At 43.6% G+C, this 25,876-nt stretch overlaps 1 protein-coding gene across 1 annotated transcript in view; it reads right to left on the reverse strand.

The window, feature by feature from the left end:
- Positions 1-2,965: 2,965 nt before the first annotated feature.
- HLF (HLF transcription factor, PAR bZIP family member) overlaps positions 2,966-25,876 on the reverse strand; it is a 35,050-nt gene continuing 12,139 nt past the window's right edge. The window contains exons 3-4 of the mRNA XM_084218615.1: positions 9,036-9,256; positions 2,966-6,168 (exon numbers count right to left, since the gene is read on the reverse strand). Coding sequence (XP_084074741.1) covers positions 5,953-6,168; positions 9,036-9,256 — 437 coding nt within the window. The 3' untranslated portion in view covers positions 2,966-5,952. The remainder of the gene's footprint in view (positions 6,169-9,035; positions 9,257-25,876) is intronic.

The raw sequence follows: 25,876 nt of genomic DNA on the forward strand, positions 1-25,876 counted from the left end.
TAACCTTTAAATCACATGGTTTTATACACGTGTCTCTGGGTAAAAATAAATCCCTTTTGTTTAAACCTGTGCTGAGTGTGTACCTGGAAACCTCTGTGACAGAGATGTGTGTCAGAGAGGGGCTGAGCACAGAGCCACAGGAAGGGTTTCTGGGTTATTAAAACACATTTTGGTGCTCTACTGTATATTTATACTCAGATCTTCACCTGTCAATGATGATAATTTTTAGATGAATCTCCATGCAAAAATGTTAGAAACCTTATTAATTCTTTTCCATATGCTATATGAAAATAAAATTATTACATTTCTGTCTGACTAGACAGTGAGAGGGAGTGCACATGTGTGTGTGTCTGTGCACAATATAGAATATGTAGTAAAACCAGACTTTTATAGTAATAAAACACATAATTTGAAATATAAAACCATTAACCTAGATTATTAAATTCTGCTGAGTATGAAAATATAACTGAGTTTATATCAGTGTATACAACAGTATAGGGACATTATAGATATATAGATATATAGATAGATATGTAGAGTATATATATACATGTAGATCTAAATAGATGTATATAAACTCTCTCTCTCTCTCTCTCTCTCTATATATATATATACACAGTTTATAGACACCCAGAGCTCTATGGGCACACAGGTGAGTGTGGAAATGTACATATATCAGTACAATTCTTGTGCATAATTCAGACCTTTCTAACAATAAAATATTTTTTGTGTGTATTAAAAAGTTTTATTCAAGTAGTAAATTGTGGTAGCCTAAATTAGATGCAGTTATTAAACTAGTAAATATATAAAACATAGAGAGAAAGAGCTACAAGGATGTGTGTGCCCACAGTGTTTGTGTATTGTAGCAATTATAGTTTGTGAATAACAGATATGGCAAAACCATCCTTTATAGCAATAAAATAATTTTTTTAAAGTTATAAAGGTTTATTAATAAAATAAGTGCTGTTAAATATTTTCTATGAAAGTATAATTAGCCAATGTATAGCTCTATGGATGCACAGAGATGTATGTGCTTGTGCAGGTGCACATATGTATGTGGCCATGAGATCAAGTACACTCTCTGTCGCATTAAAAACTTTTGTATTAATAAAACTATTGATATATTTATAAAGGTGTATAAAAGTAGGAAGCTAAAAGCAATTATTAGAAACATGGCATATGAAAATGAATTTTTAATTTATATATTTATACATTTATGTACACACATATCTTTAATATGTGTGGTAAAATATATTAATTTATATTATAGCTATATATTTAAAACTAATGAAAGCATGCACACACACAGAGAGGGGAGACTGAGTCAGTGTATTATTAAAACATACATTTTGTGCATAATAGGTGCTGTGTGTATTAAAATGCAGACTTTTATAGGTATGTGTGCCTGTATATCATGCTCTGTACCCAGCTATAAATATACAAATACCCATATGAACCCATATTTAATAACTTGTATACAGGAAGGGTTAGTCCTGAATTATAGTTTTTCTCTCTCAGGCTTTTAGATATCTAATAAACTAGATATCTGAAAGTCTATAGTATGCATTATCAGTCATGTGGTCCATATAAAATATTAGCTATAATGGAGAGTAAAATTAGTAAGTTATGTTGTATACTATAATAAAAAAGTACTCCTTTATATGCAGCATTTTTATTAATTTACTGTATGAATTTACAGTGAATTAACACATGATCACATCTCATGATATATAAAGTGTATAATGTATATATGGAAATGGTGCTACCACTTTATTACTTTTATATATATATAAAATATTTTTGTTAAAATAGTAAATAGCACTATTTATAGTTTGAATTATTTTATGCCATGTAAATACACATTTGCTGTGGTTATACCCAACCCTGGTGGCAGCTGGGAAGGTTGGGGGAGATTTGCCCCCCCCAAATTAGCTGGGATCCATCCCCTGGTGGGACAGACCAGAGGATGGGGGAGAAAAATTCCCTCCCAAAAGCCCCTGATACACCAAAACAAGCACACAGCTGAGAGAAGAAAAATTTAAAAGTTTATTAAACATTAAGAATAACAGACAAAAAAAAAAAGATTTGGGCTGAACAGCATACAGGATGCAAACCATTTCTTGTCATACAGATAATTTGATCTATTTGTTAAACTTGTATTTAATTCTGTCTTGTGGTGTTGCCAGAAATACGATGGTTGATCACATATAAGTTTTAATATAATTTTTTTTCTTCACATAAAAAAAAAGCCAACAAAATAAAAATAAACTGCACATCTCTATTGTAAAATTACCTGCAAAAATAATTTTAAAGCAATAATTGGGGGTATTACAAACCCACAGAGGCAAGATATTCAAATGAGAGGTGTCTGAACTGATCCCATCCCTGGTGCCTGCTCCAGCTCCTCCCCTGCACTCTGAATTTCTTGCTTTTGTGGATTCAAGTCAGAACTTATTTCCATGGTGCTTGGTTGAGTGACTTCAGCACCCCTCGAAACAAAAAAAGAAACACCCCCCTCCTCTGCCACGGGCTTTCCCACAGAGAGCCCCAAGGTGCTCAGATGCACAAATCCATCTCCAGTCCCACTGCTTTCTAGAGGGCATTCTTTTGTAAAAAGAAAAAATCCACTCCTAAGGTTCAGCAAAAAATGAAAGAGAAGACAAGCATTTTACCAATGCTTATAGTGTAATAGAGGTCAGTGAATTATTTAGATAAGCTATTAATTATTCTGCAAATATATATATTTCTATTTTTATAAAATTACAATTTCTTATACCTAAAAGCTCCTTCATGAGCAACAAAGCCATCAGAGGTGTGATGAGCCCAGCTGAGCTATCCTTGGGAACTGAAAATGAGCTGAACTTCCATTTAATTATTTTCATTGTTATTTCAGGGAGACAACCTGGATAGTGAACTTGGGGGTTTTCCTAGTTTTGAGCCCACACAGTCTTCCTTTCTTGTCCTGTTTTGTTTTTTTCCCCCCAGGTGAGCTTTTCAGAGCAGCCAGAACGGGAACAGGGGAGAGCCCAGTCCCAGAGCTGCTCAGGAAGTGCCACCCCAGAGGAGAGGGAGCAGCTGTGACGCTGCCAGGGCTGGGATGGGACAGGAGGCACCAAAGGGGCTCTGGGCAAGGCAGAGCCAGGATCCTCCGTGCTCCTCTGTGGCCCTGCCTCAATAAACCTGAAATCCTCAACCACTGCCCACCCCTTCCCTGCCCGAAGAAGAAAAGAATTCTCCTTTTCCTTTTCCAAGCTGCCTTTTGCATGTGACACAATGTTTTGTGGTCACAGCCCGCCCTAGCAGCGGCACCCCTGACCTCACCCTGCTCTGGGGTCCCCCAGAACCCCCTTTGTGGGGGTGGTTAGAGACTGCTGCCATTGCTGTGCTGCTGTTCAAGATGTGCCCACAGCAGCTCCCAGCCCTGCTCCTCCCAGAGGGAAAACCAGGGGCATTCCCAAGGGGCTGCAGCAGAGACCCAACTGTGCCAGACCCTCCTGACCCCTGCAGGGCCTTCTGGCCACCTTCAGGGAATAACTCCCTGCACTTCAGACCCTCTGTGGCACACGGAAACTCTGCTCAACAAATGGTCCAGGGGCAAGCACTGCACCTCACAGGACACTAAGCCAGGTGTGTTTGTGGAAAAACACTGGAGAAATGCCATCCATGCAAGGGGGCTTTGAATGCTGACCAAAATGCTGAGTTCTTTGCAGCCATCTCCTGAAGCATGAATAATGATTTAATGGAATGAACAACGTTTTTATTTGAAAATAATGTCAGAACGCTTAGAAAACTGTGAGCAAGACGTAGCACCATATTTTCCTCACGTCACTAACTGGATGCAGTACACAGAGCTGTGTACAGGATCTGAGCTGTTTATAACAAAAAATTTCAGCTGGAAACAGATTCTAGCAGCAGCAGCAGCAGATTGGAAATTACGATCAGTGGTTTTGTATTATATATTATTTTTCTGCCATTACAAAATGTTGTAATGTCCAATCAACAGTTGACTAAAATCCATGTTGTGCTTTGTCCCTGTTAAACAGTTTCTCTGTGTGTTTCTGATGAAAAATAAACAAGTCTCTCTTTTTCAGTAATACGGAAAATCCTGGAAAGCCATATTACTTCCATAAAAATTTAATTTAAAGCACAGAACATGCCAGTGTGCCAGGCTTAAAATTATGGATTTAAAAAAAAAAGAAGAAAACAACAACCAACAAACCCCTAAGCATTTCCTTTCTATACAATAATGGAGAATATATATCTTTGCTATATATTTTAAACATGGAATAGCTTTTTCTTTTTGCTATATATATGTCTTTCAAAATACATTGTCAGTATTTGTACTTGAAAAATACTGTACAAAACGAACATACTATAATTATTCTGTATAAACTTTATACATTTTATAATATCTATCCTTTTGGTCTAGAGTAAACACTTAGATTGATTGGATTAACCACAGTATATGACAACACCATCCCCTTCTGAAATACACCAGTGTCTCTTACATTCATTTTTCAGAAGTCCACTTTATATTAGAACATACATGTTCAAAAGCAGAGAGTTTAAAACAATGAAGTTCAGAACCATCAGTTCATGTCACACTCAAAACAACAATCACTAGGAAAAAATGGGCTTTGCAAACCAGTGACTTCTTCTAACTGAATAAAAGTGATTTTTTTAAAACAGCAAGATATAATCCACAGAAAATATATTACAAAACGTGGGGAAAAACCAACTGAATTTAGGTATTTATTCAGCTTTTAATCACAAAATGGAGTAACTAACTGAAAACAGAAAAGCCCCTCTGATTTCAACATCAGATCTGATTTGAAGCTATTTAATTTTGTTCTCATTTTCAACTAACGATCCTGCTCCTTACACATGCGCTCCCCCACGGCAGGGACACAGCCAGCATGCTCATGGGAACGTGTCTGGGACTTTTTGGAGCTCCTTGTTAAAGACATGGAGACTGCTGTTGGGTAGGGAACCATCCCACGTCCGCTGGGAACGTCCGGGCAGCATGCACGCAGGATTATTGCTTCAGGTACAGGCAGTGCAAGGTACACACGCTGTGCTCTACCAACAACTCCTACCTACCTACCTGGGGTCCGTGGAGAGAAAAGGAACCTTAGTAGCTACAGAGAAGCCATTATGGGATCTATCATGAGTATAGCTAAACTCAGTCTAACAGCACTTTTAAATCTGAAGACAATTATTACCAAAACTTAAAAATACAACAAAAGCGATCTATAAATTAATAGTTCTGCAGTGTAGTACTAAATTATTATTTGTGCACTTTATTAGCATGTTAACTTTTCTGATTAGACAGACTTAAAATGATAGCTTGTTACTCTCAAAAAAAACTGAGATCTACCTTTTTTTTCTTTTTTCTTTTTTTTTTTCCTTTTTTTTTTTTGTAATTTATGCTGGGATCTTTCCAAGTAAATCAGGAGGATGGAACTGATTACGAGAACATAAAACCCCTACTCTGAAGCAGCACTGAAGGAAAAAAAATATATATATATATTTAATAAAAAGCTTACTATGGCGGTTCTCAACAGTCCAGGTAAAAATGTGGCACCCTTTGAAGAGGGCTGATAAAAATGGGAAGTGCTGAGATGCGCACGCACACGCACAGCCACGCACATGCACACCCACAGACACAGACCTGGGCACACACGTGTGCACACACACACACGCAGGGACACGTACACGCAAACAAAAAGAAAAAAAAAACCAAAACAAAACAAAAAAACCAACATTAAGTCAGTTTTGTTTCTGCTTCTGGTAAAGTGCTGAAGACAGAAAGGTTGGTTTGGGTGTGGTGCTATCAAACAGGAAACACATTGTCCATCTAGTCAAATGCCAACCCGCGACAAAGAAAAAAAAAAGAAAAAAAGAAAAGAAAAAAGAAAAAAACCCAGAACACCCCACCTGCCCCGCCTGGATTTACAGGGGGCCGTGCCGAGCTTCGTACTTGGCCAGGACGTTCTTGCACTTGCCCAGCTCTTTCCGCAGGTCGGCCACCTCCTGGCGCAGGGCCGAGTTCTCCTTCTCCAGGAAGGAGGCGCGGATGGCGATCTGGTTCTCCTTCAGCCGCCGCGCGTCCCGCGAGCGCTTCGCTGCCATGTTGTTCTTTCTGCGCCTGGCCCAGTATTTGTCGTCCTGCTCGTGAGACACACAGAGAGGCAAACAAAGGTGTTACGTTCTGGTAGAGGCAGAGCTGCCCACCGGGAGCCGCTCCCCGCGGCCGCCTCTGGACCGCCCGGCAGGACTGGAGTTACAGCTTTGCGTGGCACAATCCGCCCTGGCAGCGCAGATGCCCTCACATGTTTCTGTCAAAATGTTTACACTAACCCCCTCATCCTCCTGACAGGGAATTCCTCCAAGGAAAAGTGAAGCAACCTTCCGGAGGTACAATCCATCTCCCATCCGGGCTGACCTAGTTAGCACATCCACCTTCGTGTGCCGTGACTCACCCTGAACAGCGGCTGCAGCAGCAGCAGTCACCTCTGGCCCTGCTCAGCGCTGCCAGCCAACACCTCGTTCCCTCTCTGTGTTGCCATCCCCCAATTCATCTACTGCTCTGCTCTTTTTTAATGTTCAAAGCACTCTACAGAGCCCCAAAATGTTCCTGTCTGCACCACTGTCACTATGAAAGGATTCCTTGGCACAGCGATCATGGCTGCTCTGGGACCAACCACAGAGATTAGTGCAATAGGCTTTGGCTGTGGAAAAAACAACATTGGACAGAAATAGGTCCACTACTCCCTGAGGTTTCATAAGCTAACACATTCCCAAAGTGTTATCCCTGAAGACTTGTCTCTAGATCACCTTACTGCATTGGTGTATTAAAGACTCGAAGTAACTACTGAATTTCACCTGATTTTTCCACTCTTCCAATGAAGTGGCCTTCAGCAAAATGGCAGTTTTCATGTTGCTTTGTAACTGAATGAAGTTCTAGAACTTTGGAACAACTTGGGAAATACAAAGCAGGTGGAATCTCTTGTAAAAAGTGAAATTCTGGCCCCTGCAGAGCATGAGTGATGTAGCCACTCAACCCTCAAACTCTGCCTTGCCAAGTCACAGACCTCAAACTTCCTCTTTCTTCATCTTAACATGCTTCCATTTCCCTGTGCAGCTCCCAAGAACCAGCACAGGGCAGGAGACCCAGCTGCTCCTATGCTGCACTGAGCAAACATCCACCACTCCTGGGTCCTTCTGCCCAGCCTAATCTTACTGCTCTGCACCTTCTGCTGCTGCACAAGGCAAAGCAGGAGCAAAACAACTGCATGCAGGAGGGCTCTTGAACTGCTTTCTATCAGTTTGGCTCAACAAAGTGTGCAGGAATGCTGATCTGGAGCCAGCATTATCTCTAAATGGCTCTTCACCTGTATGTAGATGGGCCCCCGCAAAATCCTCCAAAAAAACAAGCATGCAGCAAAAAGCTATGACCCAAATCTTGTTTATAATTTCCCATCTCAATTCACTCCATAAAAATCAGCTTTAAGCAATTTATTAGTGTGCCACCTAGGCTTCATCCCTCTTTATTTTAACAAATTGCAATGGCAAATCCCTTAATCCAGGCCTGAAAGAGGTAAGGCTGGCATTTCCAAATCACATGCAGCCCAGAGACGATTGACTGGTCTAATCTGCTTACCCTCCCCCAAAACCCAGAGGCTGCTCCACATGCCAGGGCAGGAGCAGCACTTGGGTCAAGCACTCTGAAACGAGTCAAGGGCAAGTGATGGGATGATCCCAAGGGAATGGGAAACCCTGAGCTCCTGCTTCACTCCTGCTGGGCTCCACCTCTGGCCAACAGGACCTTTGCCAAAAGCTTGCTTGGATGAATAAGGGTACCTGGGAGATGCGACAGAGGGAGAAACTCCAGCCATTCCTGCAGCAAGTACCTCTCCCTTGGGCACTGCAACCCAACAGGGCATCACAGGCAGTAGAACTTGCCCAGGTAAGCAACAAAGTGCAGGCAAACCTTTGCAAAGCAAAGCTGAGTGACAGCAACCTGAACACTACTGCAATTGTGATTTCTGTGCTTTTAACTTGCACCACAGCATGCTTAGGGATAAAAATAGCTTCTTTCCCTAATGCTATCAATCTGCTGCAAACACATGGCATCCCAGGCTCCCTGCACATGCAGCCAGGGATTCCCACTGACTCCAACAGGCTCCCAGGCTGTGTCTCTTGGGGGCAGCAGCAACAGCAGAATGAAATTCTGCCCTGACTGCCTCTGATCAAAGAGATCCTCTTGGAAAGCACGTACCGGGAAAACAACTTTGCAAATAATATTCAGTGTTTGATAACCTGGATCAGTTGATCATTTTTCCTGCTATCTTCATGCACTTTGCTCTTCACATCTCAGAAGCAGTGAGTGGCACAGAGTCTTTCTTCTAAAATATTGACGTCATATTGTATTTTACATATTGCATTAAAACACACCTCTCAGCAGAAAAATTCTGTTTTCTTCTGTTTTCCTACCACTTGTCTAGATTCTTTCACCTGGATTAGTGAATATATATTAGTGAAATAGCTTTTACTATCGTGTTCTCATCCATTATTAAACACAGAACTACAGAAACTTCCGAATAAGACACAATTCAGTATGTCATCAGGGTCCTCCATTCTCCTTGAAGGATTCACAGCCTGAATAGACAGAGGATGGAGAAAAAGGAAACATGAATAGAGACAGGATGAAGAAAAAGGAAACATGATCAGGCTGTTTCATAAGTGGGAAATATGGGACAAAAGCAAGCTTGTCCAAGGTCAAGCAGGAAGTTTCTGGCATACAAAGGAAATGAATACTGAGCTCATGAATTTCTACTGTTGCATAACTAATAAGAGACATCCTCCCTTCAGTCTCATCCAGAACTCTGAACAGTTTTATTCTACAGCAAAGTCAGATTTACATGGCAAGATTTACCTTACGTGACAAAACAGATTCATGCTCCAAATCTGTACCTCAGTGAGCAACTGTCAGAGACCTTGTAGGAATCACCTTGTCACCAGTTCCAAATTACCTTCAGGTCATCTGGGATGAAGACTTTGCGAGCTTTCTTGATCATGGGCTGGGGTTTCAGCTCCTCTTCGGAGAACTTGCGCTTGCGAGGATCGAACATCTCCTGGCCAGGAATGCTGGACAGAGCAAGATCTGCAGGGTCAGGCTCGTAGCCCACAGGAACTTGGATAGTCTCAGGATCAATGGGGCTTGGTGTGTTCCGGTTTGCTGGCAAGATCTGACCTACAGAAATACAGGATAAATACAGCGGGCTTAGAAAAAATATGTTAATTGTAGCAAAGGTTTTTAGAAGATCTCTACATATTTTACAAGCATTAATTCTTTCAGCTTTCCCTTCAGATTTGGTATCTATGTATTACTTACTAAATATTAGATTGTCCGTTCTGCAAGGTGCATATTCCAACCCAGACATGCTCAAGGCCTTTGTATTCAGAATCTCTTCCTAACTCTGGTTGCTAATCTTGGATTCTGACATAACATCACTGAATCCAACACTGAGTTGCACTGGACTGCAGGCAGAGATATATTGCTCCAACCTGTACCACTTCATTAGGATCCCATCCTCTGGAACAGATTATAAGTACTGTCATTTAGTTCAGATCTATCAGCACGCTGTAAACCCTCACAGTTATACCTCTGAGGGTATGTTTATTTTACAATCAAACAATGTACTGTACATGCCACAAATAGCATCTTATGAAAGTGTACTTTCAGCTATGCTGAAGCACTCCAAGGAGAGTGCTATTTATTCTTTATGAAATCCTAGCAGGGATACTCTAAAAGACAGTGAAGGAAACCAATGACATGAAAAGCTACAATGATTCCTTAAAGATGCTCTGCAAAAATTAAAAAGACACTTATCGATGCTGCATTTCTCTTTTATGGTATATAAAATCTAATAAAAAGGAGCATATCCCCAGAAAATGAGTGATATGCCTCCCATTTTTCTCTTTTTGATTTTAGATAAAGCCTTCAAGATCCTACAGCACCAATTTGGACACCATTCCCACTAAAAATCCAATTTAAAATCTCAACCAAAGGCTCCAAAAATAGGATCCTGAAGTCAGCTGCCTAAACATGGACTATCCCTGGGGGCAGAATTTTCAGAAGTTTTCACATGCCTCAGAAGAAGAACCCTCACAGACTTCAGAGGGAGGCCTTCTGATTGAAGCAGATATTCTTTTATCATTTTGGCTATTTGCTAATTCATTTTGACTTTAGCGATATGACGGCTTTCATGATAACTACAAAAACATCCTGTGGCTGTGTAATATTTCCTTACTTGTGCCCATGTCCGCAATATTTAGGGTGTAAAACAGTAAACATTACATGTCATTTCTAATTCCAAGGCCAGCATTAACAATGTAGTTTTTATTTTAATAATATGGGAACTGCATGGAAAATGCACCGGGGGAATTGCACTGCGCAGGGCTTGCTAAGGGAGAGCTTTTGTAATTCCTATTTTAGAGCTGATAAGATCAGCTTCCAGGAAAGGCTGGTGAGGGCCGGGGAGAGGAGAAAAGGAGGATCAAAGTTATCAAAATATAGACGCGGCTGTAGGAGAAGGAGCGAGAGGGAACGATGCTGCTGCACGCATTGTGCCACTGCGGAGCGCTGCCGCCCCGGCTCGGGACGCGCCGCTGGAAACGTGAGCGGCCCGCTGTCCCTCTAATGCAGCCGGGACCTGGCGGTGCTGCTCCCCGCTGTCCCTCTAATGCAGCCGGGACCTGGCGGTGCTGCTCCCCGCTGTCCCTCTAATGCAGCCGGGACCTGGCGCTGCCGCTCCCCGCTGTCCCTCTAATGCAGCCGGGACCTGCCGCTGCTGCTCCCCGCTGTCCCTCTAATGCAGCCGGGACCTGGCGCTGCTGCTCCCCGCTGTCCCTCTAATGCAGCCGGACCTGGCGGTGCTGCTCCCCGCTTGTCCCTCGCTAATGCAGCCGGGACCAGCGGTGCTGCTCCCCGCTCCCGGGGCTCGGAACGCGGCGTTCCCAGCCGTCGCCCCGTTCACACAGCCGGGAAGCGTTTCCCCGCCCGCCTGCCCGCGGGTGCGCGTTCCCGGCGCTCCGGGATAACCCGGACAGCCGCGGGAGGCTCGGCCCGCACGGCTGCGGCCCCGGAGCGGCTTCCCACGAGCTTCATCCCTCCGGGAGACCGCGGTGCGCGGGTCTGGGTCACCGCCCCGCCCGGTGTCACCTCCCGTCACGGGACGCGCACCCGGCCGTGGGGCCGATCCACCGCTGATGGATGGATGGGCTGCCACGGCCTCGTCTGAAGGGCCAAACACAGGAAAAGCTCCTTGGGTGAGTGCCTGCTCCGCAACAGCCAGGTATTCCTTACTGCAGACAGATACATAGATATATGCACCTACAAATGGTGCACTTTCTGTAATACTGATAAAAATGAAGCAAGACATGATGAGCTCTGAGTAATTTTATAATATTTCTGGTGAGCCTGCAGGGTGTTTCTAAAAGTAAAATGGATTGTGAAATCTGCCCCAGCTTTCTAATTGTCCCATGTGAGAGCCTGTATATGTATATAAATATTGCTGAAGTTCTTGATATACAGAATCAGTTTGCATATTATCATTTATCTATAACGTGCCATATTACACAATTACATGAACTCTGTAATCACTGGCCTCAAGAAATTTTACAGTATCACCATAAAAGCACGGCAAAAATGCTCCTCTGAGACACGGGAAATCGAGGCATTGCATCTTAGCAATACAAAGAGAGCAAAACAAAGAGTGATGCACCTCCAGAGCAGTGTGGGAGACGACATGGCAGTCAAGGTCCTGCCTTGCTCCCTCCACACACACGTCTCCTCTCCCCTGCTTTAGGAAGCTGTCACGACTACAGACCTGGCCCTTCAGCAAACACAAGATGTTCCAGTGCCAGTGAGAAGCTCGTTCAAGGGGAATGCTGTTCGCTAAAGCCTGAACAAACCCTGTGTCTAAACACTGTCACGAGGAGCCCCAAGAGTGCTGCCCTGCGAGATATCCTACACCCACCTGGCACACACACCTCTGCCTGTCTCTGTTCTGTCATGCTCCTGCAAATGATCAGCAATTCCATCAGAACAACAGACTTAACAAGGGTATCTCAAGCCCCAGGCAGAAAAACCAGAAATGCTTTGTCCAGCATTTTACGTTGGGCAACTCCTGGCACCCGGGACCTTTTTATTTATTCTATCAAGTTTTGCCAATAGTGCAAGCCAGGAACCTGTCTTCGTTAGTGTGCTGGCAAGTGGCCATGACATCTCTGCGGTGCTGGAACTTGTCATAATCCAGAGGACAGCGTGGGCTGTGCTGGCCTTGGCTCTGCTGTCGCTGCGGGAGCGCAGAGCGCGGCCTCGCCTTACATCGCTCCCCGGGCTCCTCTCCCCGTGTGTGCTCGGCACTTTCGCTCTGCATCCTCCTGCCAAATTTGTTTGGGGTGTTATTTTTATGCACTGAATTCCTCACAATCAGAGGTAGGTCAAATAAGCACAGCAATCTGAATGTCATGTGCCCAGCAGCCGACTAATCCTTGCATCAGCAAGTTTCCCAGCTGTCATAACAGCCACAAAAGGGCTGCTCGGAGGCTCTGATGCACAAGGAATTGGCCAAGGAGGAAACCCACTCTGCAAGGTAAGGCCCCTCAGTGCCCAGCACCGGGAGCCAGATGCCTCTGCCAGGCTCTGCATTATTTAAAAACTCTGCGCTCACAACAGCGGCCAAATTTTCACAACAGTGAAGTGGCTGGACTGTTTAATGTGCTTAAGCTTTGTTCTCAATGGGGGCTGATGACTGCCAAGTGTTTTGGAAAGAACTTAGCCCCTCTATTTAAGTTGCTGAAATGAGAACTCTTGAGCATTAAGCTCTTTTGGAAATCCAGCTGCAGAGCTCCACGGTGGTGGTGCTGGTGGTGGAAGCAAGCCGGGAACAATTGTTAATGGAAACTTCCCCTCATACCACCCCAGTGATGTGTCTCAACCATGGCCTGGAGAGACCACAACTGTGTCAACACTGGCCTTTTGTCTGGAGCCTTTCCCACTTATAGAACTCCACTCAAGCAAGGAGGAGTATGCCAGGACAGACACAGCTCCAGTTGTCTCCTGGCAAAGGGACCAGCAGGTTTTGACAACCCCAGCAATTCTGCTGCCCTAACATCTTGCCTTTGCTAGTGCTTTTGGTGTTGCTCTGGCAGATATTAGCATAGTGGAAAATTTTCCTTAAAAAAAGACTTGAAAGAAAGCTTGCTGTTCTAATCCTTTCAGTCGTTGTCCTCCTCCTCCCAGCAGAGACTGCCAGTGAGAAGTCCAATGTAATGGCAATATTTTCAGTGTGGTTCCTTTTTCAGAGAGAAGTGGACTGAGGCCGTTCATTTGTGTCATCTAGGTGACCAAACTGCTGGTAAAAAAAAATAGAAGCTTTAAATTCCTTACAATAATTAAAATTCACCATTCAAAAGTATAGCAGCATTTTTGTATACCTACGAAACCCCAAATGCTGATCTGGTATCATGGGGAGTTCAATCACCACATCCTGACTCTTAATTTCCCCTTTTTGAAACATCCCACCTACCAGCTGTGCCCAGGAGAGTGAAGACGGAAATAACCTCTTCAGCTGCACTACTGCTTGGCAGACTTCTTATCTGTACTGCGAGAGATCCCTGGTAAATTATGTGGAACACAATTCTGAATCATTCAACTCCCATAGAAATGTGTCTGATTTTCAGAAAATCTCCCTTCTCACAGCCCTTCTACACTCCTCATCAGCTCAACAGCTGGCTGGAGAACAGCACCGAGAGGAAGAAAAGGGAGTGAAAATGTTCTAATCAAAATATTTTTCCCTATTTTTTACACACATTGGAGGGAAATAAAAGAGGAGTTTCCTACTCAATTTATTAGCAGCCCCGAGATAAAACATGTGTTTGCTAATCATTTTTCTTTATATAAACGGAAGGCACTTTGTATGTGTCAGTCAGGCTCTGCAGCACAGTGGTTAAACTGACAGATAATCCTCACCCAGAGCTACTCCAGAGCCCTCCCTGTATGTTTTCCAAGCCATCTATCCCCTTGGCAGCTGGCCAGCTATTTGGGATAGTTCCCTTACTCCAAATCACAGCCTGTCCTGGACTAATCTCTCGTCCAGCTCTGCATTAACTCCTTCAGCCTCCAGGAAAATTCTCTCACCGCAGAACCCATGGCAAGAGTTCAGGGATCAAGACAGGCAAAAATCCCCAGAGGAAGCAAAGTAAAAGGGGTATTCTGGAGGCCAAGATTTATCTAAGGACAGCATCATGTCATGTAATCATTCCTCACCTACAATATTATAGGCAACCTTTTATCTATCCTATCTTATTCTATGTAATTTCCCTGCTATTAGGATTGTGGTTGTTTTCCAGAAACCAAACTATTTAGGTGGATGGGACTAAAGCCACACGCTGGAATCCTCCTGCCCTCCGCTGGAAGGACAAACGCAACCACTCTCTGCCTTGGGGTGAAGAAGACACTTCACCTCTGGGTGTGTTTATGCAAGCAATTACAGGAGCTTTATTTTCTTCCCAAGCAACAGGAGATCTGTGTATTTTGACCAGGGCTCCAAGCTGGCACGGACATTCCCCTATTCCTTATCTTACACAAACTCGATTCTGCTGAACATGGGGTGACTGCAAACACTTCCTGCAGAAAGAAGGATCTCAACCCAGTGCAACCACAACATAATGCACTGCTTTTAACACACACTATAGGACTGGTACACTAAAGGGCTTTTTAAATGTGTACTTTTTGAAGATATCAGCATTGTTTACAAACCTTGTGCATTTAATTATTTAAGAATTGTCATCTCCCCTCTCAGCATTGTATGCCTCCTGCTCCAGGCCTCTACAGTATTTAACCAGGCAGGACTGGTGGTCTTATTAAGACTGTCTAACACTTCCCATTAGAGGATGCTGTCTTCAGTTCCTTCAGCCTTCACCAGATTTCAACCATTCTGTTTGGATTTCTTGTGGGCCAACTGCTTCTGCCAAAATGGTTCTACAGTTTCCCGAAAAAGGTTCCACAAAAAACACTTTGTTTTGAACCTGTTAAAAATTTCTGGCAGACTTCTCACTGCAGGGTGCTAGTGGCCTGTGCACTGGAAGAGAGGGCAGCTCCTGGGTCAGTGCTACTTCAGAGAACCACAGAACAGTTTAAATTGGAAAAGCCCTCCAAGATCATTGAGTCCAAGCATAAACTCAGCACTGCCAACTCCACCACAAAACTGTCTTCAGTGCCACATCTACATGTTTTTTAAAAACCTCCAGAGCTGTGATGCAACCACTTCCCTGGGCAGCATGTTCCAGCTGTGGGCATGCTCAGGCTGGAGGAGAAGGGGAGGATTTCACTGAGTGATTAGAACCCAAAGCTGAGAAGGCGGCAAGGAGGTGAGGAAGGCGAGGATGGCAGACTGGCAGCCAAAGATGAGAGGGAGAGAGCCTGGAAGGGGAAGGCTGTTCCAGCAAAGGCTGTGATGAATGCACTCAGCAGAAGAGCACTATTGAAGGGAACAGGGCAGGACGAGCCTGTGCTGATGGCACAAACACAGCCCCAAATTCCCAAGTGCCACAGATTCTCTTCAACAAACAGAACACTGGCAAACCTCCCTACCCTCCTGCAGCTCCTTACAGCAAGGGTCAGTTGTCATCCTCTACTCAGTCCCACCAGTAGGACACTGTGGGGTGCTGTCAGATCCATTTCTAGTAATTTCCAATGTGCCTGTTGTAAGAGTGGGACATGAGAAAGTCTAGATTGTCTTTTCAATTTGTTTTTAAAATTAAGTGCCAGAGCTGTGTAAGAAGTATAGTCATGGCTGCAACAATCTTCCAAGTATCACATACTATCTTCACCTGGATTCTCTCCTCCTTAAGGAGACACTTGTTTCACTCATTTTGATTTACCCAAATAAATCCATATAACATTTGCTATATATAATTCCAACCTCCTGTAGAGAAACAATTTCAGGAGTTCCCTCCAGCACTGACAACTACTGCATCTGTGTGCTTCAGAAACAGCTTCTTCCCCACAAGACTCCCATGAAAGAAGGGGCAACACTTCTCTTTGTAGATGAAGAAGTACAGATATTTTAAATCAAATTTAAAATATCTGTACAGAAGTACAAATTTAAAATATCTGTATAAGAAGTACAGATATTTTAAATCAGATATTTAAAATCATTCTCTCAGGTTAGCAAATGTTGTAGGCATTGGCTGCATTTCAGATGGGACTCTCATGGGCTTCTGCAGCTGTGGGGCACAGGTGAGAGCCACCCAAGGTGTCACACTGGGCTCCTCACAGAAAGGGAAGCAAATACATGGTGTGACACGTCCACAAAATCAAATTAATTGTTAATAATTCTGCTGAAACTTTAAGCAAAGTCCAGTCTCTCCAGACAAAATCCTTCTGTCCTTCCTGCCAGATTTTCCCTTCTCCTCCTGCTGTTCCCTTCATCCTCTCACATCTGCAGTAAATGAGGTCAAGATCCAAGATCCTACAGACAACCACTTCCTTCCTGAAATGGCCCAGATTCAGCCCAGAGCTGGTCTGAGCTCTGCAGGCAAAATGGGAAAAGGGGGAAGAAGAGGATATAATGTAATTAAAGCCTGCATTTCCAAGGGACAGGGTTTGCTGTCCAAGGCTGCACACGTGGCCTTCAGTTGTGTGCTTGCAGATCTTTGAGGGACTCCCTTGCAAGTCCTGCCTGTGGTTACCATGGAGTGCATGGAATACCCTCTGCCTGCTGGCCAGCAGCGCTCTGCCCTTCAAAACAATAAACAAACAATAGGAGGCACCAGCAGGTAAAATCTTCCACTACATCTCACGGACTTCAGACTCATCTCTTCGGTAAGATCCATACTCTGAAAGCCCTTCCTCGGATTTAGCCTGTGTGAAGGCAGCACTTAGGAGCTCAATGAGGCCTCATCTCTGAAAACAACCAGGAAATCCAATTTTTATTCCCTTCCAAATATCCCTGCAAGATGCCTGACAGGAATTGCTCTTGCTCTCAACTCCTGCCTGAGCCAGGCTACACGGAGGAACAGAGGGTTTAATTCTGCTCCCAGGACACTGAACAGGGATTTTAAAATTCTTGAAAAGCATGACATCCACAGCATTCCTAAATGCCTTTCTGATTTTTCTGTAGGATGCTGACTTCCTTACAAAGATCAGCCGAGATGGAATTCAGTGGGGACAAGGCCTGAGGAAGAGCTGCGGGAAAGAACGTTCACACCGGTATTTAATTTTAATTTACACTGGGCTTAGAAGCATGTCTCAGTTCAAGATGCTTGTGTTCTCTGGTACCTTGGAGCTTCTTGACATCCTTTGGCATATTTTTGTTACCTGGCAATTCACATATAGCAAGATTCCTCAAAAAGTACAGTAATTCTTTTCTTGAAGGGAAGATTCCAGAGAAGCATCAGAATTGTCAACCTGCTCTGAAAGAGACAAAACCATCCATCTTCCTTTCCTTGGACAATTATGTATCCAACTTTAATGAACCAGTACATTTTAGACAGAGGTTTAGCAGGGCCTAATAGCCTCACACAGCACAGAGTCACAGAACCACAGAGGTTGGAAAAGGTCTCCAAGATCATCGAGTCCAGCCTGTGCCCAATCCCCACCTTGTCACCAGTGCAGAGCACTGAGTGCCATGTCCAGGCCTTCCTGGGACTCCTCCAGGGTCTGGGACTCCAAACCTCCCTAGGCAGCCCTCTCCAATGCTGAACCACCCTTGCAATGAAAAAATTCTTCTGGCATCCAGCACGAACCTCCCCTGGTGCAGCTTGAGGCTGTTTCCTCTCGCCTTGTCCCTTGTTCCCTGGGAGACCCTCACCTTGCCACAACCTCACCACCCATAAATGTGCCCTCATGAGGAATTCTGCTCCAAACAAAGACAACTCTTGTCCCCAGGATGTGTCTGTGCCACTGCCAATGTGCTTTTCAACGCTCCAGACCAAGTCAGTCCCTCTCCCATTGTTCTGTTTATTTGTCTATCTAGGACAGCACGCTCTCAGTAAACAGGTCTTGCAAAAAGCCCTCCTGTAGTTCTGACAGCATATGCCACCCATGACTCATGGATCTATTACCCAGTTCTGGTACCCAAGCCCTGCTTGCCTGGGTGTGTTATCAAAACACAGCCAAGGGAGATTTCAGCTGGCATGGAAAAGCCACGTGAAACAGGTACATTTCCTCTGCCTCCCAATCAGCAGCTAATGGGAAGCCCGAGAGACAGACAACAGATGCTATCAGCAGCACTGGAATACATCCCTGAAGGAAAAGAGGTCACTGGGCAGAGTTACAGAACTTGAAAATCTCCTCTTCTCTTTTGATCTGCTCCATGCACACAAATCTGAACTATCTGTTGCAGTCACTTTTTACTTTTTTTACATTTCACTAAAACAAAGCACACTTTTTATGTGACAATTTATTGAGGGTGATTTGTATAAAATAATCACGTTTTAAGAATTAGAGCTGCCAGAATGGGAACACACTGTTCCCATAATCTCAGGAAGGCTGAGTACATTTTATTTTCTCTCTGCCTTAAATTAGGATCCCCTAATATGTTTGGGGGGAAAAAAAATTCCAAACAAACAGCAAAACCCGAAAAATTATACTTGGGTTGTTACAGCCCAATAACTGCAGAGGTCTAGCTTGTTTTTATATACTAGCTTTATTGCCAAGGAGCACACATAAAGTGTGTGTGGTTGTAGATTTTTCTCTATTGATTCATTTATCTCCATTTATAAACCATAGAGATGCATCAGGCCTGGGTAGCCTGAAAAGGGGGGGCAGAGGAAGGAAGGGAACACGAAGCCACTTAGGGAAAATTCCAGGAAAAGAGGCTGTTGAATATTGACACTACCTCTGTGTCTGCAACTACTTCTTTACAGCTGCTGCATAAAACAGGTTTTGGTGGCACATCAGACACAGGAAAATAGGTAACTTCAAAAAGCAAGCCTAATTAAAAGATATTACAGCACTGAACACTGGGCACTGATAAATTCACTTCTAAATGTGAGAGAGTCACTGAGCAACAGAAAATGGCAAGAAACTGCTTTGCTGAGGAGCCTCCAAACCCAAACTAATGCTTGCAGAGACTTCTGTGCCTCATAACAGCACTCACATGGACAGTCAGAGCAACATGCACCAAAACCTTCCCAGAGGCAGTGAAAAAGGTTGGTGATGGAATATCTCTTGAAGAAATCCTGGAATTCTAATACTTACATTCCTTCTTGTGACCTCCTCTGCAAACTGCCCACAGCCCTGAACAAAGCCTCTGAACACACTACTGTGCATGTTCTCAAAGCAACAGGCATGCTGAACCTGTGAAGATTGTGATCAATGTCAAAAATTAAATTAAAATGCCCCAAGACACAAAAATCAAAGCTCTCTTCATTTATTGTGCAGTGCATTTACTGTGATGCCTTCAGGAGGCATGTCAGCAAAAGGGATCCATATGAGACTGCCCTTTCTTCCAAACACTCTTCCCCCAATCCACAAGTAATACAGATTTTACTCTTGCTATCACACATAGACAGCATGGCTCTCCAATGCCAATTAATGACAAAAATATTGTGTTAAGTCAATATATTTTTTAAATTTCAATATATTAAAAATAATATATTTTAATGTAACCTTGAGGCCAACATGTACTGGCAAATCATTGATCAAGTCTCTGCATATAGGAGCTTTTAAACATGGCAGTTGGCATTTTATAAACACAGAGGTATGGAGAACCACTATTTTGAGCTTATTTGGGAGGGGGGAAGTGCCCTTATCCCTGAGACCTTCTGTGTCTAAAACATTTAACAATTCACATTAAACACACCAGTGCTTTGCAAGCTGAGGTGCACAGAAGCAAATTGACTGCTTGGCCTCCTTTTTACACTGGTGGTTGTGCCATTCTCTGTAGAGACAGCACAGGCCTTACAGCACTCTGTTATCTGGGGCTTTTTGGAGGATTTGGGGGGAGGACAGGACAGGACAGGACAAAATCCTTCATTGTCTTTCCCTCCTGTTTCCTGCAGAATTCCCACTGTGTGCCCCTGCTCTACACAGGATGGGGTCTGCAGGAGTTGGCCATGTGGAAAAAGGTGATTATTCTGTGTGCACATGGAAGGAGAAACACTGGGCAGCTGGAAAGCACTGCAGGCTGAGGGCAGCAGCAATTCATGGGCTTGGAAAATTATGTGGGCTTTACCTTTTACACTCCTGTTAACTCTGATTTTCATGAAGTAGGTGGTGTTGCTACAGCAACTGTCGTATCACATCATTTCTGCTGTCTCTGTCACAAGGATCATCTTATTTTATCTTAAACTCAGATATGCAGCTTTTCTTCATCTATTCTAAAGCCCTCTGTATTTTGGATATGAAAAAATGATACAAAATAGAGCTGTGTCATATAAATGTGGTTTTTTGGTTTTTTTAATGCAGCAAAGCTTATGGAACATTTTTTGTTCTCCTTTTTACAAATACAGAAGGAAAAAAGAAGATGCCACTGGCAGATTTATGGTGCTCAAAATTTTCAGAAATAAATTAAGAGAAGGTCTCACAATGAAGATGTTTCATGCCACCTTTAATGTTCTCTCTACAGAAGCTAACCCTGAGCTCCTGTGCACCTCAGCAGAAGTAACTCATCTATACACAGGTGAAAACATTTTGCTTCCTCATGCCCAGGCTATTTATGCAGCTGCATTCCACAGAACTCACACCCAGCTCAAATGCTGCTGCCCACCCACAACACAACCCCAGCCCTGACCTGCAGCCTGGAAGAAGCACCTCCTGAAGCTTAAGTCCCAACCCACCCTTACCTGGTTCAGAGGTTTGTCCAAGCTGCTGGGACAAGGTGGTCACCCAGCTTTGCCTTGCTCAGTAACCCCAGAATTTGGCTCTACCTCTTTGGCCTCCATTTTGCTGCCTGGGAAATGTCTTTGAGGTTCAATGCACAAGCAAAATTCAGTAAAATCCTTATGATGGAAAGGTATTTTCCATTTTTCTTATTAACATGCATTCCAATGTGTGCAGTCACAGATCTTCCTTTTAAAAATATAAAAAGCAATGTGGAACAGTAATAAATATTCAGTTACACCCTTGGGCTACTCAGGAAACAAAAGAAAAGCCCTACCTATAGTCAAAGGTTATTTCATAGACCCCCTCAGCCAGCACAGCTCAGACATCCAGATCAAGCTCTGCCACAGCCTAAGCTAAAGAGTATTTAGATCTGCTCCTTCCTGAGCACTTCCAGCCACTTCCAGAACAATCAGTGCAGTCACCAAATTACACTTCAGTGCTCCAGACAGGTCCTGGGCAGACAGAAATCTGCCAGTGTGGATCCTACCTGTGGGCAAGGCCTGTATCTAGTGCACTTGGTTAATGGCCACGCACAGAATTGAGATATCAAACAGCCTTCAGTTCCTTCAATTGCTTTGCAAACTTCATTTCAGTGCCCCCGGTACTTGGCAATTGCTCTCGAGCTGATTTCAGAGAAATGAGTGTTCTGCAGTCCTGCTGTGCACGTCTGTCCAGCCCCCTCCCAAAAGCTTGGGAAATTGTTGGCCAATTTCCAGCAAATCTGGCAGCAAGGCATCCACATGTACTACCAACAAGCTTTGTGCAAACAATGTCAATGAAAGAAGCTCCTCCCTCCATGGCCCCAGGAGCCTCCAACAAACACATCAGAGGACCCTCGGAGGTTGTGCTGCTGATGGAGCCTCCTTGGGCAGGAGGTAGGAAGGAAAAAAAAGAAAAATATTCACCAACTCACTGTTTGTTAATGGCAGCCAGGAAAGCCATTTCATCCTCCTGTTCTCTACTGGAATTGAGAATATCTCTTCACTTTATCCTAGCCCCTCATTTACTATTTTCAGTAATCAAGAGCAAAATTATTTGTTTCACAACTGCACTGTCACTTGACAATCCCTCTGAATTCCAAGTAGACACATCTGGTATTGATAGCCAGCAAGCAGCCATGCACATGGTCTGTCTTAAAAATCAATGCAGAAGACAGTCAGATGTGGACAACCCAGCTGTCTGCTATCATCTGAGCATTTATTTATTCTTATAATATGTACTGAAAACCAGAACTCTACTAGAAAGAGCTTTTTTTATATTATCCCCAGCACTTATTATGCAAGCAATTTAAGCCTTCCAACCAAGACACAGTAGGAGTGTTTGGGAATCAACAAATTTGCTCTGGCAGCAATGTAACATTCATTACTGGCTTTGAAGTGAGGAGGGGTTTGGTTGGAGAGGGGAATTTCTTTTATTTTCCTTAGAGTATGTTAAAATGTGGACAAAATGCTGGTTGAGGTACGCTGGGTAGGACTCAGCTAAGAATCAGAATGCTGTAGATTTATGCTGGAAGCTGCCTGTCTGTCCCAGCTGAGGGATGCAATCCTGGTGTGGTTTGAGTGTGTAAGAGATCCCCTCTGCCTCTCTCCCCCTGGACTCTCCCTGCTGCGTTACACACCCACAACTACTCAGGCCTGGGGAAGAACGGGTTAAACCTAGCCAAGAAAAAAAACACAAGCAAGAGAAACACCTTTCCTCTTTCTGCTTAACTGGATAATTGGTGAGCAGGAACCTGCTTGATGAGTTTCAGCAGCTCCTTGAGATCAGCCAGGGCTGTTTCTGAGAGCGGCTCAAGCTGCCAACTGGATAAACACCAACAGGGCACCCCTTGCTATGGCTTTTGATAAATAAAAATTTCCAGAAGGCAATGAAGCAGTTTGTATTCCAAAGATCCATCCAAACCCACTAAGAGCAGGGAGCTGAAAAGGCAGACTATTTTATAGATGTTATATACATAAAGCTGCCTTACAGTCAAAATAAATAGATGAGTTTAAAAGAAAAAGAAGGAGTAAATAATTTCTACTGCAGTGGAGAGAGTGCAACAGTAAAATTCAAATGAATAAATTAACAGGATCTGTCCTAAGAATTTAAGGGGCCAAGAAAATTCTAGTCCTGCTCTGTACAATCCTCTGGGCTTATTGCTTGATACCATTTATCTAGGATGCAAAGATTTTATTCAAGTACTTAGTGATTTTGAGTCCAGCTGGAGGAAAGAAAAGCACATAAGGATTGATTTTCACATAAGGATTATCTTGTCCCACCTGTATCAGATGTGTGTACAAGCACGTGAGTTAAAAAAACCAAAAACAAGCAGAACCAAACCCTGGTAAAATCTCTCTGTAATTTCAAACCAGTCCCAGCTGTACAATCACCAAAGCAGCCCCTATGGCAATCACTGTCCATATTATCATCTTCATTTCTATTTATTCACATCAGTGTTTGTATTAACTCAACACTACAACTGGCAAATAGGCATTTAGACATGCTGGGTTTTAAGATCAAGACCCAAAGCTCTCCCTTGCTGAAGCTCTGCCAGTTGACTCCAGATGAGAGCCTCACCACTGGGCTTTCTCCCAGGTTCCCTCCTCTCTGAGGATGCAGGAGAGACTAAGAGGAAGCAAAAATATATTTATATCCTAAACAACAACATACAGATTCGGGGAGAAGTATTTCAGCTTTGCCAGTGTTGATCTGTTCAGACACAGCTCAAAGTTTTTGATAAAGTAACCAAAACCCCACAATTCAAGGCTCAATACCTTCCATCTAAACCAAACCACCAAACCCCTCCACAAACACTGGAGGAGCAGCGTCCCTTTGGAAGATGACAGGAACTGCCCCTCAAACACTGCCCCTTGCCCTCATGTTTTTACCCCTTCCCCAAGCATTATGTCTTTTTGTACTGCTTTTTTATACCAGGGTGCCCTTGGAGATGTTGGGGTTTCAAACCCAGAGCCAACTTTCCAAAACACACTGTATTTTGAAAAGCCCGTTTTTGTTTCACAGAGAAATAAAGGAGCTTGCATCATAAAGCCTTTATTCCCCCCCAAACTCAAAGCTTCCCATACAGTTAAAAATCAAATCCAGCTTTATTTTCCTACATGAGTCAGGCTGCATGCAAACAGCTTCTGAGGAAGGCAGCTTGGGGGGGAGAACTGGAGGAAGAAATCCAGAGAAAAGAAATTCTTCTAACAGCACACTCCTATTTTCCCAGGACATTTGTGAATATTTTCATTTTAAAGCTAGAGGAAAGCCACCCCCTTCCACCCCAGAAGAAGTTTTAAATATTATAAAGACACACAAGGACACACTTTATTATTTTAACAATTACTGCTATTTTCAGGGCTCCAGCACAGTTACTTCCTTCCATAATTGGACTTCAATCAAACCCTAGTGAAGCTTTTGATCTTGGAAAGAGTAACAACACAGCTCTGTTATCAGCACAGAGGGGGAAAAGAGTAGGACATCCAGCATTTTTCAATAAAAGAAAGTTAATTGCTTTGACTTATATTTATCAAAGGTCACAGCTACAAGTTCTGAGTGCACACACATAACAGTGCACACTGACAAATCTCATACAGACTGGACAAAGTGTTGGGATTATACTATCTGTGTGCATTAAAAAAAAAAAAGAAAGAAAAGAAAAGAAAGAAGAAAAAAGCAGCAAAACAATGCTAGATTACTATCCAAATATACCCCAGTGGATGTCCTGCCAAAGAGCAAATATGTGGCTGTAAGCTCCAAACTGAAATAAAAGCTTGGCCAGCAGCCCAGAGCTTCACTGTATTTTGCTCAGCCAGCCATAATCTGGCAGAACAGAGTGAACACATTTGCAGCCACGTGATGGAGAAGCCCGTCGGGCCAAGCTGATTTCCTTGTGTTGGTTAAATGTGATCTTCAGACTGTACACACCAGCAGCTTGGGGAAACGTGAGAAAGTGGAAAACAACCAGCCACGGGCTGGAAACTGAAGGGCAGCAGAAAAAATTATTTGAGGAGTTTGCTTAAAGGTTTGGGTTGCCAGTGTCGGATTTTAATGAGGTGTTAACTGGGCTCCCAGGGCTGAGCACCCGGTTCAGCTGGATCTCCACTGGAGTTACACACCATCAGCTCCTGCAAGGATGCAGATCCTGAGAGAACCTGGTTTGGAAAAGGTACTGGAAATTTGTTGTTGGGACAGAATTGAGAGCTATGCATCAGTTTCAAAAATGCAAAATGCTGGGTGGTTTTGAAGTCCACACGGAGGAGACTCAAGGTGCTCAGGCCTGCCAGGATGTGGCCCAGGAAAGACAGAGCACATCCCCCAGAGTTCAGACTGTGCAGACACCCCTTGATCAGCCACTTCTGAACACAGAGAAAGAGCCATGAAGTGAGACAGAACCTGGCCAAAGGATTCAACCTGAAAAACATAACAGCTGCCCCCGTGATCAGGTATTATATTTTGATACTAGTAATAATAATGTTTTTAAATAAATGACTTAGGCACAGAAAAACAGCATCCCTGGCCAGTGTCATGAGCTGCATGTGATCCCTGAGAGCAGATTACGTGTGGATGCAGAAAGAAAAGCCCCCAGACACAAGACCTCAGAAGTACATCCCTGTTGCAGATAAGAGCAACTTGGCTGAAGCAGCCACCAGAGCACGTAAGAAAAGTGAGATTTGTTTACTTTCTAACAGAAATAAATTGATAAACCAGACACGTGCAGCACCTGGTGAAATCAGAGACGCACACGAGTTGACAATTACACTCCCATCTCTTTCCTTCTCCTTGGCTAATAACTCCTTTTCACGTGTTCAGAACTGCTTCCAGACAGAGACTACCACAATTTTCAACAATGACATCAACCGTATCGCACTGAGAAAATTGAGCAGATAAGAGACTCTGGAAAAGTGCTTCTTAAACCTGGTGATGAGCATGGTCCAACTGAAAAATCAGCCTTTCTGAGAGCAGCCACGTGATTAGGGATGGAACAACATC

The sequence above is a fragment of the Fringilla coelebs genome (genome assembly GCF_963513975.1).
Source record: "Fringilla coelebs genome assembly, chromosome: 19".
Lineage (NCBI taxonomy): Eukaryota > Metazoa > Chordata > Aves > Passeriformes > Fringillidae > Fringilla > Fringilla coelebs.